Source organism: Trachypithecus francoisi, unplaced genomic scaffold, assembly GCF_009764315.1.
Source record: "Trachypithecus francoisi isolate TF-2019V2 unplaced genomic scaffold, Tfra_2.0 Lachesis_group13, whole genome shotgun sequence".
In the NCBI taxonomy this organism is placed as follows: Eukaryota; Metazoa; Chordata; class Mammalia; order Primates; family Cercopithecidae; genus Trachypithecus; species Trachypithecus francoisi.
In genome coordinates, this window is record NW_022681458.1 from 119,904,324 (window position 1) to 119,927,213 (window position 22,890).

The 22,890-nt window shown below is 40.3% G+C and overlaps 1 protein-coding gene across 11 annotated transcripts in view; it reads right to left on the reverse strand.

Moving 5' to 3' along the window:
- CUNH2orf76 (chromosome unknown C2orf76 homolog) overlaps positions 1-22,887 on the reverse strand; it is a 100,207-nt gene extending 77,320 nt beyond the window's left edge. For 9 of the 11 annotated variants that reach the window (XR_004441826.1, XM_033231745.1, XM_033231748.1 and 6 more), the window contains exons 1-3: positions 22,765-22,839; positions 8,838-8,943; positions 2,902-3,046 (exon numbers count right to left, since the gene is read on the reverse strand). Coding sequence is in view for 10 of the 11 variants with exons in the window: in XM_033231745.1 (XP_033087636.1) it covers positions 2,902-3,046; positions 8,838-8,900 (208 nt within the window). In the remaining variant the exon portion in view is untranslated. Of the gene's footprint in view, positions 1-2,901; positions 3,047-3,234; positions 3,260-8,837; positions 8,944-22,764 lie in introns of those variants that run through there. The other 2 variants (XM_033231752.1, XM_033231751.1) reach the window with 2 other exon arrangements.
- Positions 22,888-22,890: the final 3 nt, after the last annotated feature.

The following is a 22,890-nucleotide window of genomic DNA, read 5'->3' on the forward strand; positions in this document are numbered from 1 at the left end:
AGAAGAATAAAGAAGCAATTTAGTGCAGTGTTTAGTAAGAGCACATGTTTGATTGTTAATATGCCTGGGTTGATTTCCAGCTTTGCCTTTTACTACCCATGCAACATCAGGAAAGTTTTATTTATTTATTTATTTTTTTGAGGCATAGTCTTGCTCTGTGGCCCAGACTAGAGTGCAGTAGTGCAATCAAAGCTCACTGCAGCCTCAACTTCCTGGGCTCAAGCGATCTTCCCACCTCAGCCTCCTGAGTGCTGGCATTACAGATGTATGCCACCACACCCAGCTAGTTTTTGTTTTGTTTTTTGTTTTTTGTTTTTGATTTTGGAGAGACAGGGTCTTGCTATATTGCCCCGGCTGGCCGCAAGCTCCTGGGCCCAAGTGATCCTCCTGCCTTGGCCTCCCAAATTGCTGGGATTACAGACATGAGCCACTGCAGGTGGCCGAGCAAGCTTCTTAAACCCTCTATTCCTTAGTTTCTTCACCTGTAAAATGGTTCCAACTTTAGTGGGATGCTGTGAGGATGAAATGAGATAATCTAGGTAAAATTCTTAGGATAGTACCTGATACACAGTAATGTTTGCTATCATTATTATTATTACACATTTCAAAAATCCCTCACTATCAAACTATTTGGTCTTTGTTATGTACACAATTCACAAAAGGCAAATATGTGGCCCATCAACCTTTCAGAGTTCCATAGTACCTCAAATCAGATGACAAAGATGGGCTTGGACACAGAGCCCACAACACAAAAAAGCCTGTACCCCAAAAGTTCACCTTTTAGTCAGTAGAACGCATTTCCTTAAGTGCACAACTAAACAAGCAGTGGCTGTTATTCCCACTGCAGATGAAAGGTGTGAGTAGGCGGGTCTGAGCATCTCACTGTGACCAGTACCACTGCTCTGCTGGGGAAGGCATCGTGGTACCTGGGAAGAAAAGAACACCATGACCCTGGGAAAGAGACATCTTCCCCTGCCACTGCAGCAGCTGAAAATACATCTTATTCTCAAGGACTTCAAGAACCTAGTCTGCACCGTACAAAGAACATCATAGCACTTGCTATATCAACATTAAGAAACACTGCAACCCATAATACACATAAAGATTATATAAATAAAAAAGTAGGGATTTGTTTCTATTTCAAACTCTGACTATGCTTTGGGTAATGACCTCTCAAAAGCACGACACTTTCTAATTGACGCTGTCAGAGACCAGGAAGTGGCCCTCAAATTATGCCTCTATAGCTAAGGATTTTTTTTTTAGCTAAGAGCAATTAAGCAGCAGCAGATGCAGGAAAGCTCTCAGCCCTCCCTCTGTTTGCCTAAAATCAGGACATACAATAGATGTACAAAGACAAAAGGTATCTTGCCCACCTCTCTACCAGGGAAAACAAAGGTTAACCACTGAAGACAACTTGAGACCCTTATCAGTCTAGAGATGGCACAACAGAATCCACATTAACGAGCTCTACTAACTATTGGTTATTCACCTTCCCACAAGTTGTCACCCTGAGAGATTCAGAGTTCATTTCCTTTGTCTTGTCACGTCTCTACAATTTTACTCTTCTTCGTTGAGGATGCTACCTTATCTGGGGGAGTGAGGAGAATGAGAGAGAATGGGGAAGAGGAGAGAGGGGAGGGAGTGAGGGGAACTGTTTCAAGGTGAGCAGGTCTATGTGAACCTATCCCAGAAAGTCCGAGGAAGCTGAGAGGCTGAAGAAAGAGGCTGACATATTCAGTTTCTTAGAAAGACATATTGAATAGGAACTTACAAACAGAAGCCATGTCTGTGTCTCAGGCTTTGGCAGGACAAGACAATGGATCCACACACCATTATCCCCTAGACCCAGGGCTTATACCATAGGAAAGGGTGATCTGAAGGGATGTGTAGGGCAAGCAAAGTACAGTAACATCAGGGTTGTTTGACCTAAGGTCAGGATTTATAGTAAGTACCTGTTCTTATACAAGGAACAGTAGATAACCTGGAAATCTTAGAGGTATCTCAAAACTGGGGCTAATGAGAAGTCAATATGGCAGATCAGCATCCAAGATAGAGTTGCTCTGGCCTCCACAGGAATAAAACAAACATAACAAAATGTTCACACAGGGAATCTGTGTGAAGAGCATCCAGGAATTCTTTGTCCTGTTCCTGCAACTTGTCTATGACTCTGAAATCATGTCAAAGTAAAAAAAAATTACATTGGACATACAGCAATATTATTTGTCAAAACCAATGGAACTATACAAGAAATCTGCAGATTGCACCATATATAAATAACACTTCAATTAAAATAATAAAACCTTATTTTAGATGTTTTCTCAAAGGTCGACGATTAGAACACTTCAATAATTAAAAACAGAGAAGAGAAACCCAGTGAGGACATAACAGAATGAAGACTAACTTCATGCATACTTTTAGTTTGAAACAATAAACTAGCACCACCGTTTGTGTCTGTGACCACAATTATCAGCAGCTCTCATGACTTCCTGCTGTACGGCCCCTGCTCCCCTCCCGCCACGCTTCCCCATGTGACCACCCCACACCCCCTGTGCTCAGCTGGGTACCACAATCAGCTACACTGCACTCCCTTGCTAATCAACTTCCAAATATATAAGCCCATTAACAACAAACCTAGATATTGTCTTTTATTAATTTAAAAAAAAAAAAAAGCCAAAAATGATGGTCACAATCCCTCATGAGGACACAGACTATTCAGTGAGAATCCCTGAGGGAGGCCCTCTGCAGATGCCAGGGCCCAGAATAGGGGCTCACCCAGCACCTGGCTTAGAACCCAGGTTAATCTTTCAAAGTACTTTAGGATTTGTTAAAGATCACTATTAATATCATAGTCAGCTATTTTTAAAAATACTAGTAAAACAAAATGGCTTCCACATCTCATACCTTGCTTTAGAAATACGATAAATTCCTTTACAGTTTGGTCCAAATTCACTCCATGATACACTATAGGTTTGAAATTGCGATGCTCAAAGGAACGGATGAGGCGAACTGTGATGGTCACTTCTTCAGGAGCCATGTGAGGAAATTCCTGTGGCGAGAGACACGAGAACCATCTGAATGAAGCCAGCTCACAGCTGTCTACCAGCACCTAGCCTGCATCTCCATCATCAGCTCTCTGGCACCAGCCCCCTCTTCCATGCTGCATGATGACTGACAGAGTTCCCAAACAGAAGCCAGGTTCCAGAGTCCCCAGAAGGGTCGAGTGATTATGCCCACCTATCCACTGCAATCCTGGACGGCTCTGTCACAGACACAGATGTTCTGACCAGCAGAAAACTGACAGGGTACAGAAGATGAATCAGAGTAACACGGGGCGTGTGTACGTGTGGAAGCAGAGAAGCAGAATGACCAAACACAAACACATGGCAAACACACGCCTATTGTGGGTACCCTATGCCAGTGGGCCCCTCAGCTGGCCCTGAGATGGAAGCACATTTATATTAGAATCAACTATCAACAGACAGCATTTCAATCTCATAAATGCTGCCAGATTTCAGGGCTGATTTAATTATATAGGATGGTGTACCCGTCTTTCACATTACTAAAGCTCAGTAGGTACATTTCATCCTAAAACTAAGTACTAGGCACATGTGCCAGGTCTTCATGTCATCTCATTTAATTCATTCAATTCTCTCACCAAACCATGAAGCATTTTGCCTCATGCTTTAGTGAGAGAATTAAGTGAGATAACATTTTAAAGATGAGCAGACTGACTTAGAGAGGTTGCATCAACTGCCCCAAATCATAAAGCTGGCAAATAATGGAGTCAGGATTCAAGCATCAATTTAATTCCAAAGTCCATGCTTTCTAATATATACACACACACAAACTGGAAAACCACCCGAAATTATTTCCTCCAAAAAATTTCTGCACAGTTGCCAATGTTTTTTTCCATGCTTAAAAAATATTTTTGTTTTGAAATATTTTAAGCAAACAGTTAAAAAAAAAGAACCTGCTACACTATCCTGTCAAATCTTAACATTCTGATGCAACTGCATCAACTTTTAGGAAGAAAACACATCAGAAGTCCCGTGTACCCTCCCCAACTCCACCAGCATTTCCTGCCCTGGGACAACAGAGCAGTGACTCGCACACACCATTTCAATACATAATTTTACACTCTAATTCGTATCATTTGAATCTACAGAAAATAGACTATTATGCGCAGCTATAACAACACTTTCTATGTACATATTTTCACTGTTTTGTTTTGTTTGAGACAGGGTCTCACTCTGTCACCCAGGCTGGTCTCCAACTCCTGAGCTCAAGTGATCCTCCTGCCTTGGCCTCTGAAAGTGCTGGGATTATAGGTGTGAGCCACCACACCCAGCAACACTTTCTGTTATATATCAACAATGCTTACGTGCCAGATACTATTCTAAGTGCTTAGCACTCATTCTATCATTGACTGCCCACTCACCTCCAATCACCCTGTGAGGTTGGTAAGATCATCTCATACAGAAAAAGTGAAACACATAGGCTGAAGTACTGTGCCCACAGATACACAGTATGGTTAACTTTACATACATGGTGTATTATATGTAGCTTCCACAAGCCTTTCAGCATCGCTTTTCATTTATCTGTGTTGAAAAATGTAACTCTAACTCTCATATTCACTTTCTGAAGTATCAAAAACCCATTTGTTTTAAAGAGACAAGCAGGGCATAGTTCTGTCTAGTAGTATCTACTTTGTGCTACTTACAACTTTGCATGTAACTTTAAACCATAATATACGGTAAGAGTAAGTATTAGAAAAAAATACCTGTAATACTGATAAATGTAAGGAAAGATATACAACCTCACTAGTAGTCAGGGAAATTCAAAATAACAATGAGACATATCACTCATCTAACTGATAAATTACAAAGTCTAACAATACCTCCTTTTGGCAAGGGTAGAGAACAATGACAACCTCATCAGTGACGGCAGGCACTTAAAGGAGCAGTACTTTTGGAGATAATTAGGCAATCTTTAGTAAAACTGAAGATACACATACCTTTTGATCCTACAATTTCATTCATACATAGGTACCCTAAGGAATCTCACATATACACACAACGAGGAACCATAAAATAACATTAATAGCAGTGTGATTTTTTAACTGCAAAAACTGGAAACAGCTGTCCATCAACAGCAGAACAGATAAGAAAAGGATGGTGTACCCACACGATGAAATATGACAAGCAATCGAAATGAATGGATTGGAACTACAAGCATCAACATGGATAAATCTCAAAAATACTACCATGAGTGGAAAAAAGCAAGTTGCAGAAGAATCAGAGCATCCCGTACTATTTATACAAAGTTCATAAACATAGTCTTTATTTTGTTTCATACGAGACAATTAGTCAGGCACGGTGGCTCACCCCTGTAATACCTGCACTTTGGGAGGCTGAGGCGGAAGGATCATTTGAGGTCAGGAGTTCGAGACCATCCTGGCCAACATGGTGAAACCCAGCCTCTAATAAAAATACAAAAATTAGCCAGGCGTGGTGGCGGGTGCCTGAAATCCCAGCTACTCAGGAGGCTGAGGCAGGCAGGAGAATCTCTTGAACCCGGGAGACGGAGGCTGCAGTGATCAGAGATCGTGCTATTGCATTCCAGCCTGGGTGCCAGAGCAAGACTCGGTCTCAAAAAAAAAGAAAAAAAGAAAAAAGAAAGGAGACAATCATCTAAGGTGTAGGAAGAATCATGTACTTGGGAAGGAATAAATTGGGGCTTCAATTATATTAGTAACTATATTAAAATATAATTACTATATTAGTAATTATATTTTATATCTTAAGCAGATGATAGGTATATGTTTTTTTGTTTGTTTTGAGACAGAGTCTCACTCTGTCGCCAGGCTGGAGTATGGTGGCGCTATCTTGGCTCACCGCAACCTCCCTCTCCGGGGTTCAAGCAACTCTCCTGCCTCAGCCTCGTGAGCAGCTGGGACTACAGGTGCGCACCACCACGCCTGGCTAATTTTTGTATTTTTAGTAGAGATGGGGTTTCACCATGTTGGCCAGGCTGGTCTCGAACTCCTGACCTCGGGTGATCCGCCTGGCTCGGCCTCCCAAAGTATATCATTCTTTATGCCTTTTACTACGTCTGGGATATTTTATAACACACACAAGCAAGTCACATTAATTTGGCCTGGGAAGTCTCTCTCAATCTTATAAGCATGTTTTGTGGTTAATTAGTTTAACAAATCTTTTCACAATTTCAATATTAGTTACTTCACTATTTCTTATTAAATCTGGCTTACAATGCTTCTCAGAAAATCTGATCCCAGAATCTATCACATAATAGCAGTTCAGCAAATATCTACAAAATTAAAATTTTAAATATACTGAAGTACTCAATAAGGAATAGCTCTTGAGAAAGAGACATATAGAAGCCTCTTTATTTTAGAAGCAGTGTTGACAGGTTTGCTAAAGCTATGACCACATCTCCCTCTTCTCACCCCCTAAAACAACAAAAAATCCCTCCCAAACACACACATATGCACCCACCTACACACACACACACACAGACACACACACACACACTGGGAAGCCCTATAATGCAGCCCAGCATCCCTAAGAGCCTAGAGTTGGACAGATTTAACTATTTAACTTAAAGATCAACTCTGCTTCTTAGCTGTGTTATAAAATAAGAAATCCTTAAAAAGCTGTTCCATGTTAGCCGGGCGTGGTGGCACGTGCCTGTAGTCCCAGCTACTCAGGAGGCTGAGGCAGGGAGGTGGAGGTTGCAGTGAGCTGAGATTGCACCACTGCACTCCAGCCTGGGCAACAGAGTGAGACTCCGTCTCAAAAAACAGACAAACAAAAAAACAAGTTGTTCCATTAATTTAAGAAATCAACATACATTAAACACAATTCCTCGCATATCGGAGGATCTCAATAAGTAGTAGCTGCTTTTATCATCATTATTCTATTTAGACTAAAATAGGTTTGGGTATAAAGACAGCTCATATAAGCAGCAGATAAATATAAATTCCCAGATGTAATGAAGCGAAGGCTGGGCAGGCTGGCACTTGCATCCCTCATGAAACTGTTTTTCACAATTACAGGTTTGTTATTTTCACTTAATAAAAAGCTGCCCACATGCTGTACTTAAATAGTTGAACTTTTCCATTTAAAACCCCAAAATCTGAGTTATATCTAATTTTGGGCAACTATTGTCATCTTTCTAAAAAATGTGCTTCAATTTATACTCAGTAACAAAACAATAGCTACTATTAGAAGGACCATTATCTAATTTGCCTTAAGGACAGTGGGACATAGGCTTGTTTGCCTAGACAGGCTGACACACTGAAGAGGCAGCTTAGAAGACTAATCTTACAGATAATAAAATCTGACATTTTCCCCAGAAGGTTTGGCCTAGTTTTTTTAAAAAAGTGAATGTGATCAATTTTAAAAAGCATTCCTCAAATGAAAAGGCAGAAAAGCCAATAAAAATAAACTTCGGGATAAATTAACAAAAAATATTCAAGGACATAAAAGATTTAAATAAATGAAATGATAGACAATGTCCTTAACTACAAAGGTTCAAAGTAGTAAAGAAATCAAGTCTCCCTAAATTGACCTATGTATTGAATAAAATCCCAATCAAAATAAAAAAGGGTTGTTTGGGAATCTTGACACAAATAATTCTAAAATCCATCTGGAAGAATCTGTGACCTTTGTCAGCAAAGTCACAAAACAACAAAAAAGAAAAGAGACCAGTGATACCAATTATTAAAACACATTATAAAGCAACCGTTATACATGAAAAAGCTTGTTTGATTTTCATAATTTTACAAAATCCAATAACAACTATTTTAAATGCAAAATCAAGCCATAGTAATATAAACTTTGATACTGGAACAGAAATAGATGGACAAATCTGTGAAATCTAACAGGGAACTCAGACTTAAGATTATAGAAAACTTAATATAAGATGAAAGTGGCATCTCACATTAGTGGGGAAAAGATAGTTTCCTTAATAAATGGCATTGAGAAAACTAATAATGGATTTGGGGAAAAATAATAATGGATTCTTATCTCACTCCTTATACAAAACAACCTCTCCATGAAACAAATATTTAACTATAAAATCATAAAGAGGCACCAGAAGAAAACAGGTACATATTTTTATAATCTTAACATAGGAAAAGCTCTAAGCAAAGACAAAGCAGCAGTCATCAAGGAAAAGACTAATAGTTGTAACAACACAAAAATGTAAAAAGAGACCAATATCCTAATAGAAACAAGGATAAAGGTAATTAACAGGCAACTGGCTAAACTTAAGCCAATAATGTGAAAAGATCAGCTTTACTTCCAACTAAAGAACTGAAAGAGAAACAGATATCAATTCTGCCATAAGACTGGTATAACAAGAAAAATTAAAAACTGGCCAACAAGTGTTGGCAAGGCTATGGAGAAACAAATATTTTTTATAAACTACTGGCAAGAATATAAAATGAAACAGCCTATCTGGAGGTGAGTGGGTAATCTGTATCAAAATTTTAAATTTGTCTACCCTTTGATATGGCAAGTTCTTTTCTAATAATTCACCCTGAGAAGATAATCATATCAATTATTTTATAAATCCATGAGTTCATAATGACACTTTTTTAAAAAGCTAGTCATTCTGGAGACTAACAGGGCACTAATTTGTTTTTCTGAAAAGTGGCTTTCCAAGTGAGGGTTGGTGGAAATAAGAAATCAAACATTTTACCCTTCCTTTCTTGTACAGACAATATTTCAGTGTTACCAAATAGCTAATGAAAAAAAGTTTCTTCTTCATAGAAGAATTACAGCTAAAAAGTACTAAAATCCCAATTTACATACGTTATCAGGATGGCTAAAATAAAACACAGCAAGAGCCCCAAATGTTGGTGAAGGTGGAGACATTCACATACATTGCTGGTAGGAATGTAAAATGGTACTAGCCAGCCTGAAAAAGAATACGGCAATTTCTCACAAAACTAGGCATACCCATTATATAACACAGTAATTGCATTCTTGGGCATTTATGCCAGAGAAACAAAAACTTACATTGACACAAAAACGTGTACATGAATGTGCACAGCATATCCATGTGTAATACCGCAAAACTGGGAAGCAATCCAAATGCCCTTTAACATGTGAATGATCAGACAAACTGCAGTATATCCATATCATGAAATACTAGTAATAGAAAGAAATAAATTATTGATACAGGCAACAATCAGGGTGAATCTCAAGGGAATCAAACTGAATGAAAAAAGGCAGTCTCAAAAGGTTGCATACTGTATAATTCCATTTTTATGTCATTCTTGTGATGACAAAATTACAGAAATACAGAAATGAAGAATGCATTAGGGTGTAGCTAGGGGTTAGGGGAGGAGAGGGAAAGAGGTGCCTGTGGCTATTAAAGGGTAAAATGAGAGATCCTTGTGACGGAAATCTTCTAATTCTTGACTGTGGTGTTACCCATTTTTATCTACATGCAATGTAACTGCACAGAACTAAATGCATACACATGCAGGCATACACATAGATACACACACGTGCATATAAAACTAGTCAAATCTAAGTGAGGTCCATTGTTTGTATCAATGTCAATTTCCTGCCTGTAAAATCGGACTATACTCAAGCAAGATGTTGCCAATGGGGGAAAGTGGATGAAGGGGAAATGGGATCTCTGTATTATTTCCTACATCTACATGTGAATCTACAATTATCTCAAAATAAAAAGATGCTAAAAATTATCATTCTGAAAACCCTAATGAAGTGAGTGTAGGTGATGATCATAAAGCGGTGTTAAAACAATCAGGTAAAAGACTGATGGGAAACTTTAGCATGGGTACATTGGGGGTTGACAACACCTGAGCTTACTAATCAATATTAACGAATGAATCAAGCCTCCAGATCCCACTCCCAGTTTATCAGCTATGATAGAGTGTGTAAGAACATGTTAAATGACACCACAAGGAGGCCATCAGCCAAGTTCAGATGGTGGAAAATTGTACTGGAAAAATGACTTGACTTCTTCAACAAATGGCATGAGAAATAAAGAGAAGAGAGGAAGGCTATATATTAGAAGAGACTTAAAAGAGATAATCTCAACCAATGCAACATTTAGTCTTTGTATGGATCTTAATTTGTATAGTATTAGATGATATTAGGAATTAATGTTAATTCTGTTTATATCATATTATGATTATGTTTTTAAGTCCTTATCTTAAAAGACTGAGGAATACACAGGTGAAATGATGACCTGTATTTGCTTTCAAATACCCTAGCAGAGGAAAAACAATTATAGAAGCATAGATTAAAAAAACATTAGTAGAGACCAAGCATGGTGGCCTACGCCTGTAATCCCAGCACTTAGGAGGGCCAACGAGGCAGGAGGATCACTTAAGTGCAGGAGTGCGAGACCAGCCTGGGCAACATATCAAGACCTCATCTCTACAAAAAATGTTTTTCATTAGCTGAGTGCAATGACACACATCTACAATCCTAGCTACTTGGGAGGCTGAGGCAGAAGGATCACTTGAGCCAGAAGTTTGAGGCTGCAGTGAACTATGTACTGTGCTCCACACCACTACTCTCCCTCTCAAAAAAAAAAAAAACTAAACCATTGTTGACTGTTGAAGTTGGTTATATATGAAACCTCATATACTTTTCCATTTGTAAATGCTTGACATTTTTCCTAATAAAAACTTTTGCAAGATTACAAGTGCACAAAAGTGTACATTCAAAGATTTTCTTTCACTGAAATGTTTCTAATAGTTAACAAAATTAGAATCCAATTAAACGTCCACCAGTAAAGATACAGTTAAGTAAATTATGCCATGCAATAAAAAAAAAATACCCTGCAGTCATTAAAGGGTGATATGGATGTATGGATACCAACTCTGAATGATGGCCATGACATACTAGTGAGTAAAAAAACAAGTTAGGCTGGGTGCAGTGGCTCACACCTTTAATCCCAGCACTTTGGGAGGCCAAGGTGGGTGGATCACCTGAGGTCAGGTGTTAGAGACCAGGCTGACCAACATGGTGAAACCCTGTCTCTACTAAAAATACAAAGTTAGCCAGGTGTGGTGGTGCACACCTCTAATCCCAGCTACTGGGGAGGCTGAGAAAGGAGACTCACTTAAACCCGGGAGGCAGAGGTTGCAGTGAGCCAAGATTGTGCCACTGTACTGCACCCTGGACGACACGAGTGAAAGTCTGTCTTAAAAAAAAAAAAAAGAAGTTAAAGGGCTGGGTGCTGTGGCTCACACTTGTAATGCCAGCACTTCGGCAGGCCAAGGCGGGCAGATTGTTTAAGTCCAGGAGTTCAAGAGACCAGCCTGGGCAACACGGTGAAACCCCACCTCTACTAAAAATACAAAAATTAGCCCGTCATGGTGGCCTAAGCCTGTAGTTAGGGGGCTGAGGTGGGAGGATCGCTTGAGCCTGGGAGGTGGAAGTTGCCACAAGCCAAGATTGCACCACTGCACTCCAGCCTGAGAGACAAAGCCAGACCCTGTCTCAAAAAAAAAAAAAAAAAATTAGAAAACTGCCTGCATACAGTATCACTGCATGTTTGTAATGTCGGTATGTTACATGTAAACATAAGCATGGAGAGACGTCCAGAAAAGCCTTTACCAAAACATTAACAGTGGCTATCTCTGAGGGCAGAAATCCAAGAGACTGTTACTTGTTTTATATACTTTTTAATATTGTTTGATGTTTTACCAATCATGTGTTTTTAAATTAAGCTATTTCCTGTATACTTATATTTGCACTTTTCTGATATATGTGTATGCATCAACAAAAAGTTATTTTAAAAACTCAGCTATTTCCATTTCTTTTTAAGAAGGAAGAGATAACAGAACAAAGCAAACAATACCAAACTTACAGCGTACTGGAAAGGAGCGAAGGGCTAGGAACTTAGTTATACTCCTGCTATGTACCAAGGGACACCAAATAAATCCAAACAGCATTCGGAGGCACCAGAAGCAGGTCACGCCCAGAGGAGTCTGAAGTTGTCCGGGATGGTACAAGCCCCTCGCTGCCTCTCCAGTGGTATACATCACCATCAAAATCTGCCTTTCAAATATCCCTGCAGCCACAATGACAGCTCACAGTTTCCCACACCCACCACGCTGTTGCCACACCTCTACCACACCTCTCCAGCCCGGCTTCTCTCCAAAATCCCTCCGCCCCTCGCCCTCTTTGCTTTCCCACAGAGGCTCCTTCAAGACCCAGCTCAGGTGCTATCTTCTGCAGGACACCTTTGAGCTGGGGTCCTCCTCTCCCCTAGGCTGAGCCATGGGCCCCTCTGGATGCTGCAGTACCTATCACTCCCTATTGATGTCATCTGTTTTAGAGGTCTGGCCCACAAGCTCCTTAAGGGAAAGAATGCTGTGTGGTCCGTTTTTGTAGACTCAACAGCTTGTATAGCATGAGACACCTCAGAAGCCCCATAAATGTTCTTTTTAAAATTGTTAATTTTGCGTAGAGCTAGGGTCTCACTGTGTTGTCCAGGTGGGTGCTGAACTCCTGGGCTCAAGCAATCCTCCTGCATTAGCTTCCCAAAGCACAGGATTACAGGTGTAAGCCACCATGCCCATCCTCGATAAATGTTTGTAGAACTAATGAGCAGTTAAAGGGAGGAAAAAAAACCTGATTTCTTCCATTTTCTAAGGACACACTAACATGGCAATCTTGCACTAGAGACACAGGACCCAAGAAAATGTTTGAGATGTGGGAAAAAAGAAATCAAAATTAGTATTAATTATATATTTATAAAATGTAACAGTTCAACAGCAACTTGATTCTATTCATAATTACACGTTAGATTTAATGTAGGATATGGGTGTACTGCAACACAGAAGACCCAGGTGATGCTTTGAAAAGTAAGAGTGCCTAGGGCTTAGGAAGGTCTTTAAACCTCTCTGCCTAAAAAACCTATATTTCTAGCTAGTACCTTACCCAGCTAGTCTGGAGCAGTGAAGAAAAGCCCATAGGCAAAGCAAAACAAAGCTCTTACAGACAAACAAAGCAAACACAAAACTTCCATAGGAACTGCCTTGCATGGAAGCCCCAGTTCGCTGGCCAGTAACCACTGCATTAGAGCAGCCCAGCACCCTCCCTTTTGCAGCTGCTTTTTTGGTCCAAGCTACAAGGATGGTGAGGAGGGAAGCACAGCTTGGAAGCTCTGATGCCCCATAGATGAGATGGGCCTTCAGCCTTCAGTCCTGCAGCCTGTGGTGGAAATTCAGCAACCAGGGAAAGCCAGAACAAGCTAAATGCAATGCTCCTTAACTTGCCCAGTGGCTCCCCTTCCCAAGCTGGCTGGTCTCCCCAGGGCAGAGCTCTGAGCTGCAGAGTTATAAACTGGCAGGGGCAGGTTTCTGGGTGAAAAACCAGGCACCACACATGATAGCTCAGGGCCAAGTATTCAGATAAGCATAAAATACTCACAAGATACTTGATTGTTGATGTTACACTGATCTCTGTCAGTTCAGAAACAACATCACTACAGTTGGTTCTGCTTGTTGGTAGCAGTTATGGTTTATAAAGTAGGCTATGAACACTGAATTAGCAAATCCTGAACCACTGCTCCCAGGGCAACTACAGGATTAGGATCTTGTGAGCCCGTCTTCACATTTTGGCAAATGATCAATACATAATCTTGTTTCGTGCATGTTTCTGTTGAAAGAGACATTATTATGTTGCTGATTCATCACCATTGAACTCACAGCCTGCCTGAACAAATCTTATCTAACACAGTATTTTCTTCATAAGGCACATCACAGCCTTCCTGAGCCTAGGAACACTTGACTGCATGTCTGCGCTATGCTTGGGGGACATTTTAAATAGCAGAATCACTAACAGAAAAGCATTAAAATGAAAAAAACACAGCACTAAATAGTCCACAAACTGGTCACTTGTTTACAATATAAGAGCTGAAATAAGAATGCAGAGCGACTGGGCACAGTGGCTCACGCCTGTAATACCAGCACTTTTCGGGGCCCAGGCGGGAGGATCACTTGAGCCCAGGAGTTTGATATCAGCCTGAGCAACATAGCAAGACTCTGTCTCTACAAAAAAAAAAAAAAATACCAAAATTATCTGGGTGTGGTAACGGGCGCCTGTAATCCCAGCTACTCAGGAGGCTGAGGTAGGAGGATCACCTGAGTCTGGGAGGCAGAGGTTGCAGTGAGCCGAGACTGTGCCACTATACTCCAGCCTCAGCCTGGGCAACAGAGTGAGATCCTGTCTCAAAAAAAATAAAATAAAATAAAAAAGGCAGAGCGTTGTCTTATTTGACCTCAGCTGGGAACATATTGAGTGACTCAAAATTTTCACTGCTCTGGACATGTCCAAGAATGACTAAGAAAGTGTCATGAATATTGTTTTTGGGGTTACAAATAAATGTTAGTATGTACATGAATTTGCAAATACAGAATCTGAAAATAATTAGGATTGACTGTACTACCTAAAATAATTAGGATTGACTGTACTACCTAAAAAACCCAGTATATATGCCTTATAGTATTTGAAGAAAGCATCTTCTTGACCTTTTTGTCAGAGAACGGAATCCAAAATGAGCTATTAGAAGCTTTAAGGGTACGCAAAGCACTCAAGCACTAAGGCAGTTAACATGGAGAAGACCCTATAACCACTTGCGCCCTGGCTGACCTTCCTTCATGTCACACGCAGGTTTCTAAGAAATTATGTTTATGGCCAGAATTTTAACAGATTCCTAGAGAGAATCATTTTGAAAAACCAAAATATTTATAAAGCACATCTACTCCCTAAATTTAAGTACTGTAAAATCACACTTGTCATATATCAACTTTGCTTTAAAGTTTGTCTTATCCAAACGAAAAAGGTACAACTTTCAAAAACGGAAGGTTCTAACCACTGTTCAATTAAATCTGACCTAAAGCTGCCTCCATAGGTAATGAACTGCACCCTATCTTACTATGTAAACAAGCTGCAACCTAACTTGCAAGTGTATTATTGTAGTAAGTAACGGAGCCTCAGCCAATCACAGCAGCCAAACTTTCAGCCAATACAGGCTGCAAACTGCCAAAACATGTCAAAATAAGGCAAAAGCCAAGCTGTAGCCAGTCAGACTATTTCGGTCTCTCACTTCTGTTTTCTGGCCATAAACACTGCCTGCTGGGTATTTATAGACAGAAAATACTGTTGCTGGTTAGTGCTCTCTGAACCTTTACTAGTTCAGACGCTGCCTAATTCATGCATTCTTTACTTAAACGCTGCTAAATTGAATTTGTCAAAAGTTTTCCTTTTAACACCAGATTCGCTCTTTCATTATAGACAGATAGGTTATATACAGAAAGAGTATATTAGAGTGATTACATATATATACATATGTACATATGTATATGTAATCATGCTAAATGCTTAATTCTCCTCAAGATTTAGGAACCAGTATCACAGGGCAGAGTCCATCACCTTCCTTTTAAAACAAATAAATCAATAAGAAGAACATATGAAACACAGTTGTTACTGTTCCTTTTTGTGAGGAAACTGAATTGGCAAAGGTGAGCAGGTATAAAAGGAGAAAGAGCAGGAAATTGCTAAGAAGAAAATCACTGAATATGCAAATGATTCTGAAACTGCCCTTAATGATTTTGGAGTAAATAATCCTTAAGTGCAATTAAATAGCATTTAAATATGTCATTTTATAAAAAAAAAAAAAAAAATGTTGTTTAAGGCCGGGGTGATGTTGGGGAGCCTAAATTATTTTTATTACCCTCTTAAAAAGACGGAACACCTAGCATACTGTTAGTAGATGAATGATAAATGCTCACCATTTACAGAAAATTTAACCTTGGCAAATTAATAACTTTATATTAACTTCAGTTTAAGTTTGTAAGAATGACAAATTAAAATTAATTCGCACTTAGTACTATGACTAAAAGCAAAATGTTAATTGCATTTTAATCTACTCTGGCCTATTTCAAAAGCATAATTTTAACTCTTGGATGGAGAACTAAATTGTCTTCTAAAAACACATCTCAGTAACAATGAAATATCAAGAGTTGGACATTATAATAAAAAGAAAAAAGGTAACAATAATTTTCTTTTTCTTTTTGAGAGTCTCGCTGGAGTCTTGCTCTGTCATTCAGGGTGGAGTGCAGTGACACGATCTCAGCTCACTGCAATCTCTGCCTCCCATGTTCAAGTGATTCTCCTGCTCAGCCTTCAGAGTAGCTGGGACTATGGGCACACGCTGCCATGCCCGGCTAATTTTTGTAGTTTTAGTAGAGATGGGGTTTCACCATGTTGAGCAGGCTAGTCTCAAATTCCTGATCTCAGGCGATCCACCCACCTCAACCTCCCAAAGTGTTGGGATTACAGGCATGAGCTACCATGCCCAGCCCCAGGAATTTTCTTTTTAGGACAGACTGGAGAAGGAGTGAGAAAAGGATTGGGAGAGGCTGGTTGAAGGCACAGCTGAAATTAAATAGGAGGAATAAGTTCTGGCATTCTATGGTTAACAGTACATTACAAAATAGCTAGAAGCGAGATTTTTAAATATCCTCATCACAAAAAGATAAATGCATGAGGCAATGGTCACACTAAATACCCTGAATTGCTCATTCTACAAAATATATATGCATTGAAACATCAAACTGTGCTGCCCAAATATGTACAATTACGTGTCAATTAAAGAATCTGCTTTACATTGTTTCAAAAGCATATTTTTTTAAATATGAAACTCAGCATTTATAAACTACATGTGGGGCAGGGCATGGTGGCTCACGCTTGTAATCCCAGCACTTTGGGAGGCTGAGGCAGGCGGATCACTGATGGATCACTTGAGGTCAGGAGTTCAAGACCAGCCTGGCCAACATGGTGAAACCCCATCTCTACTAAAAATACAGAAAAAAATTAGCCGGGCGTGGTGGCTGTAATCCCAGTTACTCGGGAGGTTGAGGCATGGGAATCACTTGAACCAGGAGGCAGAGGCTGCAGTGAGTCAAGATCGTGCCACTGCACTCTAGCCTGGGAGACAGTGTGAGGCTCCATCTCAAAATATAAAAACAAACAAACAAAAAAAAAAAACCCTACATTTATAAACTAGGACTATATGAGAGTTAAATAACATTTGAAAAGTTCTTGGCATTTTTTTGTTTGTTTGTTTGTTTAGCCGCATAATACAAATGAAAGCACCATTATTCTAGAAGAGTTGGTTAAATCATCTTTCACTGACAGAACTTTTGAGAAATATATTTTCAACAATTCATTTATAAATGATTTCAAAGTCTTCAACCTCAACTATTTTTTAGATAGGTTAAAAAAATAAAATCTTCCACCTCTAGGGGGTTAGGTAACACATTAGGTACAAGATGAATTTTAGCTAATCTGCTGACTGGCACATGCTTCTCCGTGCTGTAACTGCTTTACTACACAATGACATTAGCAGCTGACCTTCCCTGAGGAAGAACCATTATCAGTTCCAAAAAAATATATCCTTGATTACTGTTCACATGTACAGTACACCACCCACTGACAAATCAACACCTACAATTCCTCAGACCTGCCATTATGACCTTCAATCTGGAGCAAATGTACAAAACCATAATTTGTTTTCTCTGCTCAAGATATGCAAGACCATTCTGGACAGTTGAGTTTTCCCAAGGGTTGGAGACTTAACCATTTGGAAAGAATATTTCATATACTTGCTTTCTTAAACAAGGTATACTGGGTATAAATTCTATTTTTCTTGATTTGCAATCATCAGTGAGAATGTTAATCCCTGTATTGTGTGTTAGGAGACATTTCTCCATGGGTCTCCCACACTTTTGCGTGTCTTAGAAGTAGAGGCGCTGGCTGCTTTCATTCTTAACTATCTTTCAAGGATATGTATATAGCTAACAGCTTAGAAAGACAGAGACAGTATCTCCCACCAGACTGTCCAGTACAATGAAGACATCTCACTCCAGGGTAAGGCTGGGCAGGTTTGCCTGCAGCCCTTTATAAAGAATTTGATTTACCTAAACCTGGGGTTTTACAGCTGTGACACAAATCCACTGCACACGCAGTAGCAAATGAGCTACTCTGATTGCCCCTGTGGGACCTAAAGGGAGAAGGAATGGAATCAACTCCTCCTCTCAGTGGTGGCATTAGATTCTCATAGGAGCGCGAACCCTATTGTGAACTGAGCATATGAGGGATCTACGTTGCATGTTCCTTGTGAGAATCCAATGCCTGATGATTTGAGGTGGGACAGTTTCAACCCAAAACCATCCCCCTACCACCCCATCCATGAAAAAACTGTCTTCCATGAAACCGGTCCCTGGTGCCAAAAAGGTTGAGGACTGCTGCTGTACACCACTGTCCACCCAACAGGATGTAATGGACATTTATGGAACACCCCGCTAATGACTGCAAAATGCACATTCTTTTCAAGTATCCACAAAATAGATGCCAAGACATCCATATTCTGCACCACAGGAAAAAACCATGACGAGTTTAAAGAAGTGAAATTAAACAGTGTGTTCTCTGACCATAGTGGAATCAAATTGGAAATCAGAAACAGAAAGCTACCAGCAAAGTCTTCAAACACTTGGAAACTAAGGAACAGACTACTAAACAAGCCCTGGACCAAAGAGGAAGTCCCAAAGGAAACTAAGGCCAGGTTCGGTGGCTCACACCTGTAATCCCAGCACTTTGGGAGGCTGAGGTGGGCAGATTTCAGGTCAGAAGTTCGAGACAGACTAGCCAACATGATGAAACCCTATCTCTACTAAAAATACAAAAATCCGCTGGGCTTGGTGGCAGGCACTGTAATCCCAGCTACTCAGGAGGCTGAAACAGGAGAATGGCTTGAACCCAGGAGGCAGAGGTTGCAGTGAGCCGAGATCACTGCTCTCCGGCCTGGGTGACAGAGCGAGACTCTGTCTCAAAAAAAAAAGAAACTAAAAATACACTGAACTGAATAAAAGTTGGACACAGTTAAAGCACTGTGAAGAGGAAAATGTACTGCACTAAATGCATATATTAAATGAGAAAAAGTCTCAAGTCAATAATCTAAGTTCCCACCTCAAGAACCTAGAAAATTAAGAGCAGAACAAACCCAAAGCAAGCAGAAGGAAAGAAATAATAATGAGCGGAAATCAATAAAATTGAAAACAGAAAATAGAAAATCCATGAGAAAAGAGCTGGTTCTTTGAAAAGATTTTTTAAACACTGAAAAATCTTGAGCAAGACCAGCTAGGAAAAAAAAAAGAAGGCACAAATAACCAATATCGGTCATGAAACGGAGGATATCATTATAGGCTCTGCACATATCAAAAGGATAATAAGGGAATACGAACTAATTACATACATACATTTCACAGCACAGACAAAATGGACCAATTTCTTTAAAAACTCAAACTACCAACACTCACCAGTATGAAATAAACAATATGAATAGCCCTATAACTATTAAGGAAATTAAATCCATAATTTAAGAACTCCCAAGAAAGAAATCTCCATAAGAACCTGATGGGGTTCCTGGAAAAAAGGAAGGAAGGAAGGGAGGAAGGAGAAAAGAAAAGAAATCTCCAGTCCTAGAGAGTTTCACTAGAGAACTCTACAAAACATTTAAAGAAGAATTAACATCAATTGTACACAAACTCTTTCAGAAAACGGAAAAGGAAGGAACATTTCCTAATTCATTTTATGAAGCTAGTTTTTCTACAATAATAAAGCCAGACAAAGCCATTACTAAAAAAAGACAACAACAGACCAATATCCCTTATGAATATAGACATGAAAATCCTTAGTAAGACATTAGCAAATACAATTTAGCAATACATAAAAATAATTATACACCATGACCAAATAGTTTTTTCAAGAGAAGCAAGGTTAGTTTAATATTTGAAAATCAATCAATGTAATCCACCAAATTAATAAGCTGAAGAAAAATCACACGATCACATCAAGTGATACAGAAAAGGCACCTGACAAACATCAATGGAGAGTCAACATCCATTCACAATAAGGACTCTCAGAAAAACAAGAAAAGAGGGGAACATCTCAGTTTGATAAAGAGCAACTACAAAAAAGAAACCAAAAAAAAAAAAACAAAACGAGCTAACATTAGACTTCACGAGGAAAGACTAAATGCTTTCCCCCTAAGATCAGGAACAAGGAAAGACAGCCATTCTCACCATTCTTACTCAACATGCTGCTGGAAGTTTTAGCCAGTGAAACAAGGCAAGAAGAGGAAACAGGCCGGGCGCGGTGGCTCACGCCTGTAATCCCAGCACTTTGGGAGGCCGAGACGGGTGGATCACGAGGTCAGGAGATCGAGACCATCCTGGCTAATACGGTGAAACCCCGTCTCTACTAAAAAATACAAAAAACTAGCCGGGCGAGGTGGCGGGCGCCTGTGGTCCCAGCTACTCGGGAGGCTGAGGCAGGAGAATGGCGTAAACCCCGGGGGGCGGAGCTTGCAGTGAGCTGAGATCCGGCCACTGCACTCCAGCCTGGGCCACAGAGCGAGACTCCGTCTCAAAAAAAAAAAAAAAAAAAAAAAAAAAAAGAAAAGGAAATAAAAGGCAGAGTGTTGAGAAAGGAAGAAATAAAACTGTCCCTATATTTGCAGATGACATGATTATCTACACAGAAAATCCCAAGAATTCTCAAAAAAAAAAAAAAAATCTAGAATTAATGAATTTGGCAAAGTCACAGGATACAAAATAAACACACAAAACAAACTGTATTTCCAAATAGTAGCAAAGAACACATGGAATACAATATACAATACGAATACAAATACAAAATACAACAACATTTGCAATCACTCAAAAACAACTATTTAGGTATAAATCGAACAAAACATGCACAACAATATTGAAATTAGGCCAATTAATAACATTGCAATGGCCTCTAAGTTTTCAAGTGACAGGAAGCATTGTTAGTCTCTCATTTTAAATCAAAAGTTAGAAATGATTAAGCTTAGTGAGGAAGGCATGATAAAAGCCAAGATAGGTTGAATACTAGGCCCCTTGCACCAAACAGCCAAGTTGTGAATATAAAAATAAAAATATTAGCCAGGCATGGTGGTTGTGCCCATAGTTCCAGCTACTCGGGAAGCTAAGGTGGGAGGATCGCTTGAGGCCTGCAGTTCAAGGCTGCAGAGAGCTGAGATTGTGCCACTGAACTACAGCCTGGGTAAAAGAGTGAGACCCTATCACACACAAAAAGAAATAAAAACAAAAAACTAAAAGACTAAATCAAAGCAACTGATCTTTGAGAAGTGATAACTGCATTATCAAAGTACCTAATCTCGACAATACCCTAACTTAAAACCTGCTGACTAGGGGATGTATTTGACTGCAAATCTGGCCCACACAAGCAATCTGAGTTTCCATCAAGGAAGCTGTAAGCACCAACTAGAGCAAAACCAAATCCAGGCCTCAAATGGAAAAAGCAGCTCTGAACTGTGATTTTCAAAGAAACCTGCATTTCTTACACTTCAGTGTACTTTCCCCATATTTAAGATTTTTGTTAATTTGCTTCGTTTTTCTTTCTCAAACAAAATTCTCAGACTGAAAACCCTAGATTTGTTCCCTATTGCATATTCATTTCTTCCCAAACAGTCCATAAAACCTGACCTACATTAAGTTAGCAAATTAGGTCTGAAAGTATCTACCTTCCCCGGGGAGGGTGAAGATGTAGGCAGGGCAGAGAGATTTGTAGTCCAGCCCTCTTGCCACAAATTATGAATTAGAGAGGAAGGATTTTGCTTTTTTAACGATCTCCAGAGAATTTTCCATCATTTCCCTCTCTTCACCCAGCTCCTTTGTAACCAATGCCAGAGAAGTCTTCCTTTAGGTTCTTAAACATCAATCCTAAAACACTTCCAGACACCTGTGCTGCTCCTTTCTGTTCCCATGGAAATTAGTCTGTAACAATCTCGCAAAGACATTCCCCTCCGTCTCCTTATCCTCTTTTCAAACCCTTTTACGATTTCTCATCTCACTCAGCATGACAGTCAAAGTCCCTATGAAGGCCAACTTCTGCATCACTTAGCCAGCCCGCCACCTCCAAAACTCTCCAGCCTCATCTTTCTACTCTTCCTCTGGTTCCTTGCCCACGCCTTTACACTTGTTCTCTGCTTGGAGTCCTCCCTCCCCTCCTTGAGGAACTTTCTCAAATGTCACCTTCCCTCAATACTCCCCCTCCTCCATTTAAAACTATCAACTTCCAACTCTCTAAGCCTCTAAAGAACTCTATATTTAACTTATTGTTAAATATTTGCTGAACACCTGGTCCCGTCCAAGTTTGTTAAATCATGACAAATAAGACACTGTCCCTGCCTTTAAGGCACCAGATGGAGAAACGCACCACAGACATCAATGTGCCATACAGGACTGACACTAAGGCCACAGGCAAGTCAAAGAACCCCTGCCAAAAGTTCAGAGGAAGAGGCCTCGGCTTCGCCTTTCTGGAGACCAGTCCAGCTTTCCACCATCACGCAGCTCACCAGGTACCATCTCCGGGGGTCTTCTCTAGACCCCAAAAGAAGAGCGGGTCCCGCCCACCATTCCCAGGTCTGAGTTTATTTGTCCAGAGAAGCAACTTCCGGCCTCTTCAGGCCGGGCAAGAGATTTAAGGAAAGAAAAGAAACTTAAGGACCTTCGCTCTTCGGTCTCCGTCCCCTCCCCTTCTCCCGCGTGCCGTCCCCACAACGGCCCAGGACTGAACCCAACTCTCGACCAACTCCCGTCTGCAAAACTAAGCGCCCTACTTCCGTGATCCCCACCTGCTCCCGGCGTCCCCTTCGGCTACTCCCGGCGCGTGCGCAAGCAGTCCCACGTGGGCTTGGGCGGGGCTGGCGCAGCGGCGGGGGCTGGGCACGCCCCTAGCACAGAACTGGCTTCTGATTGGC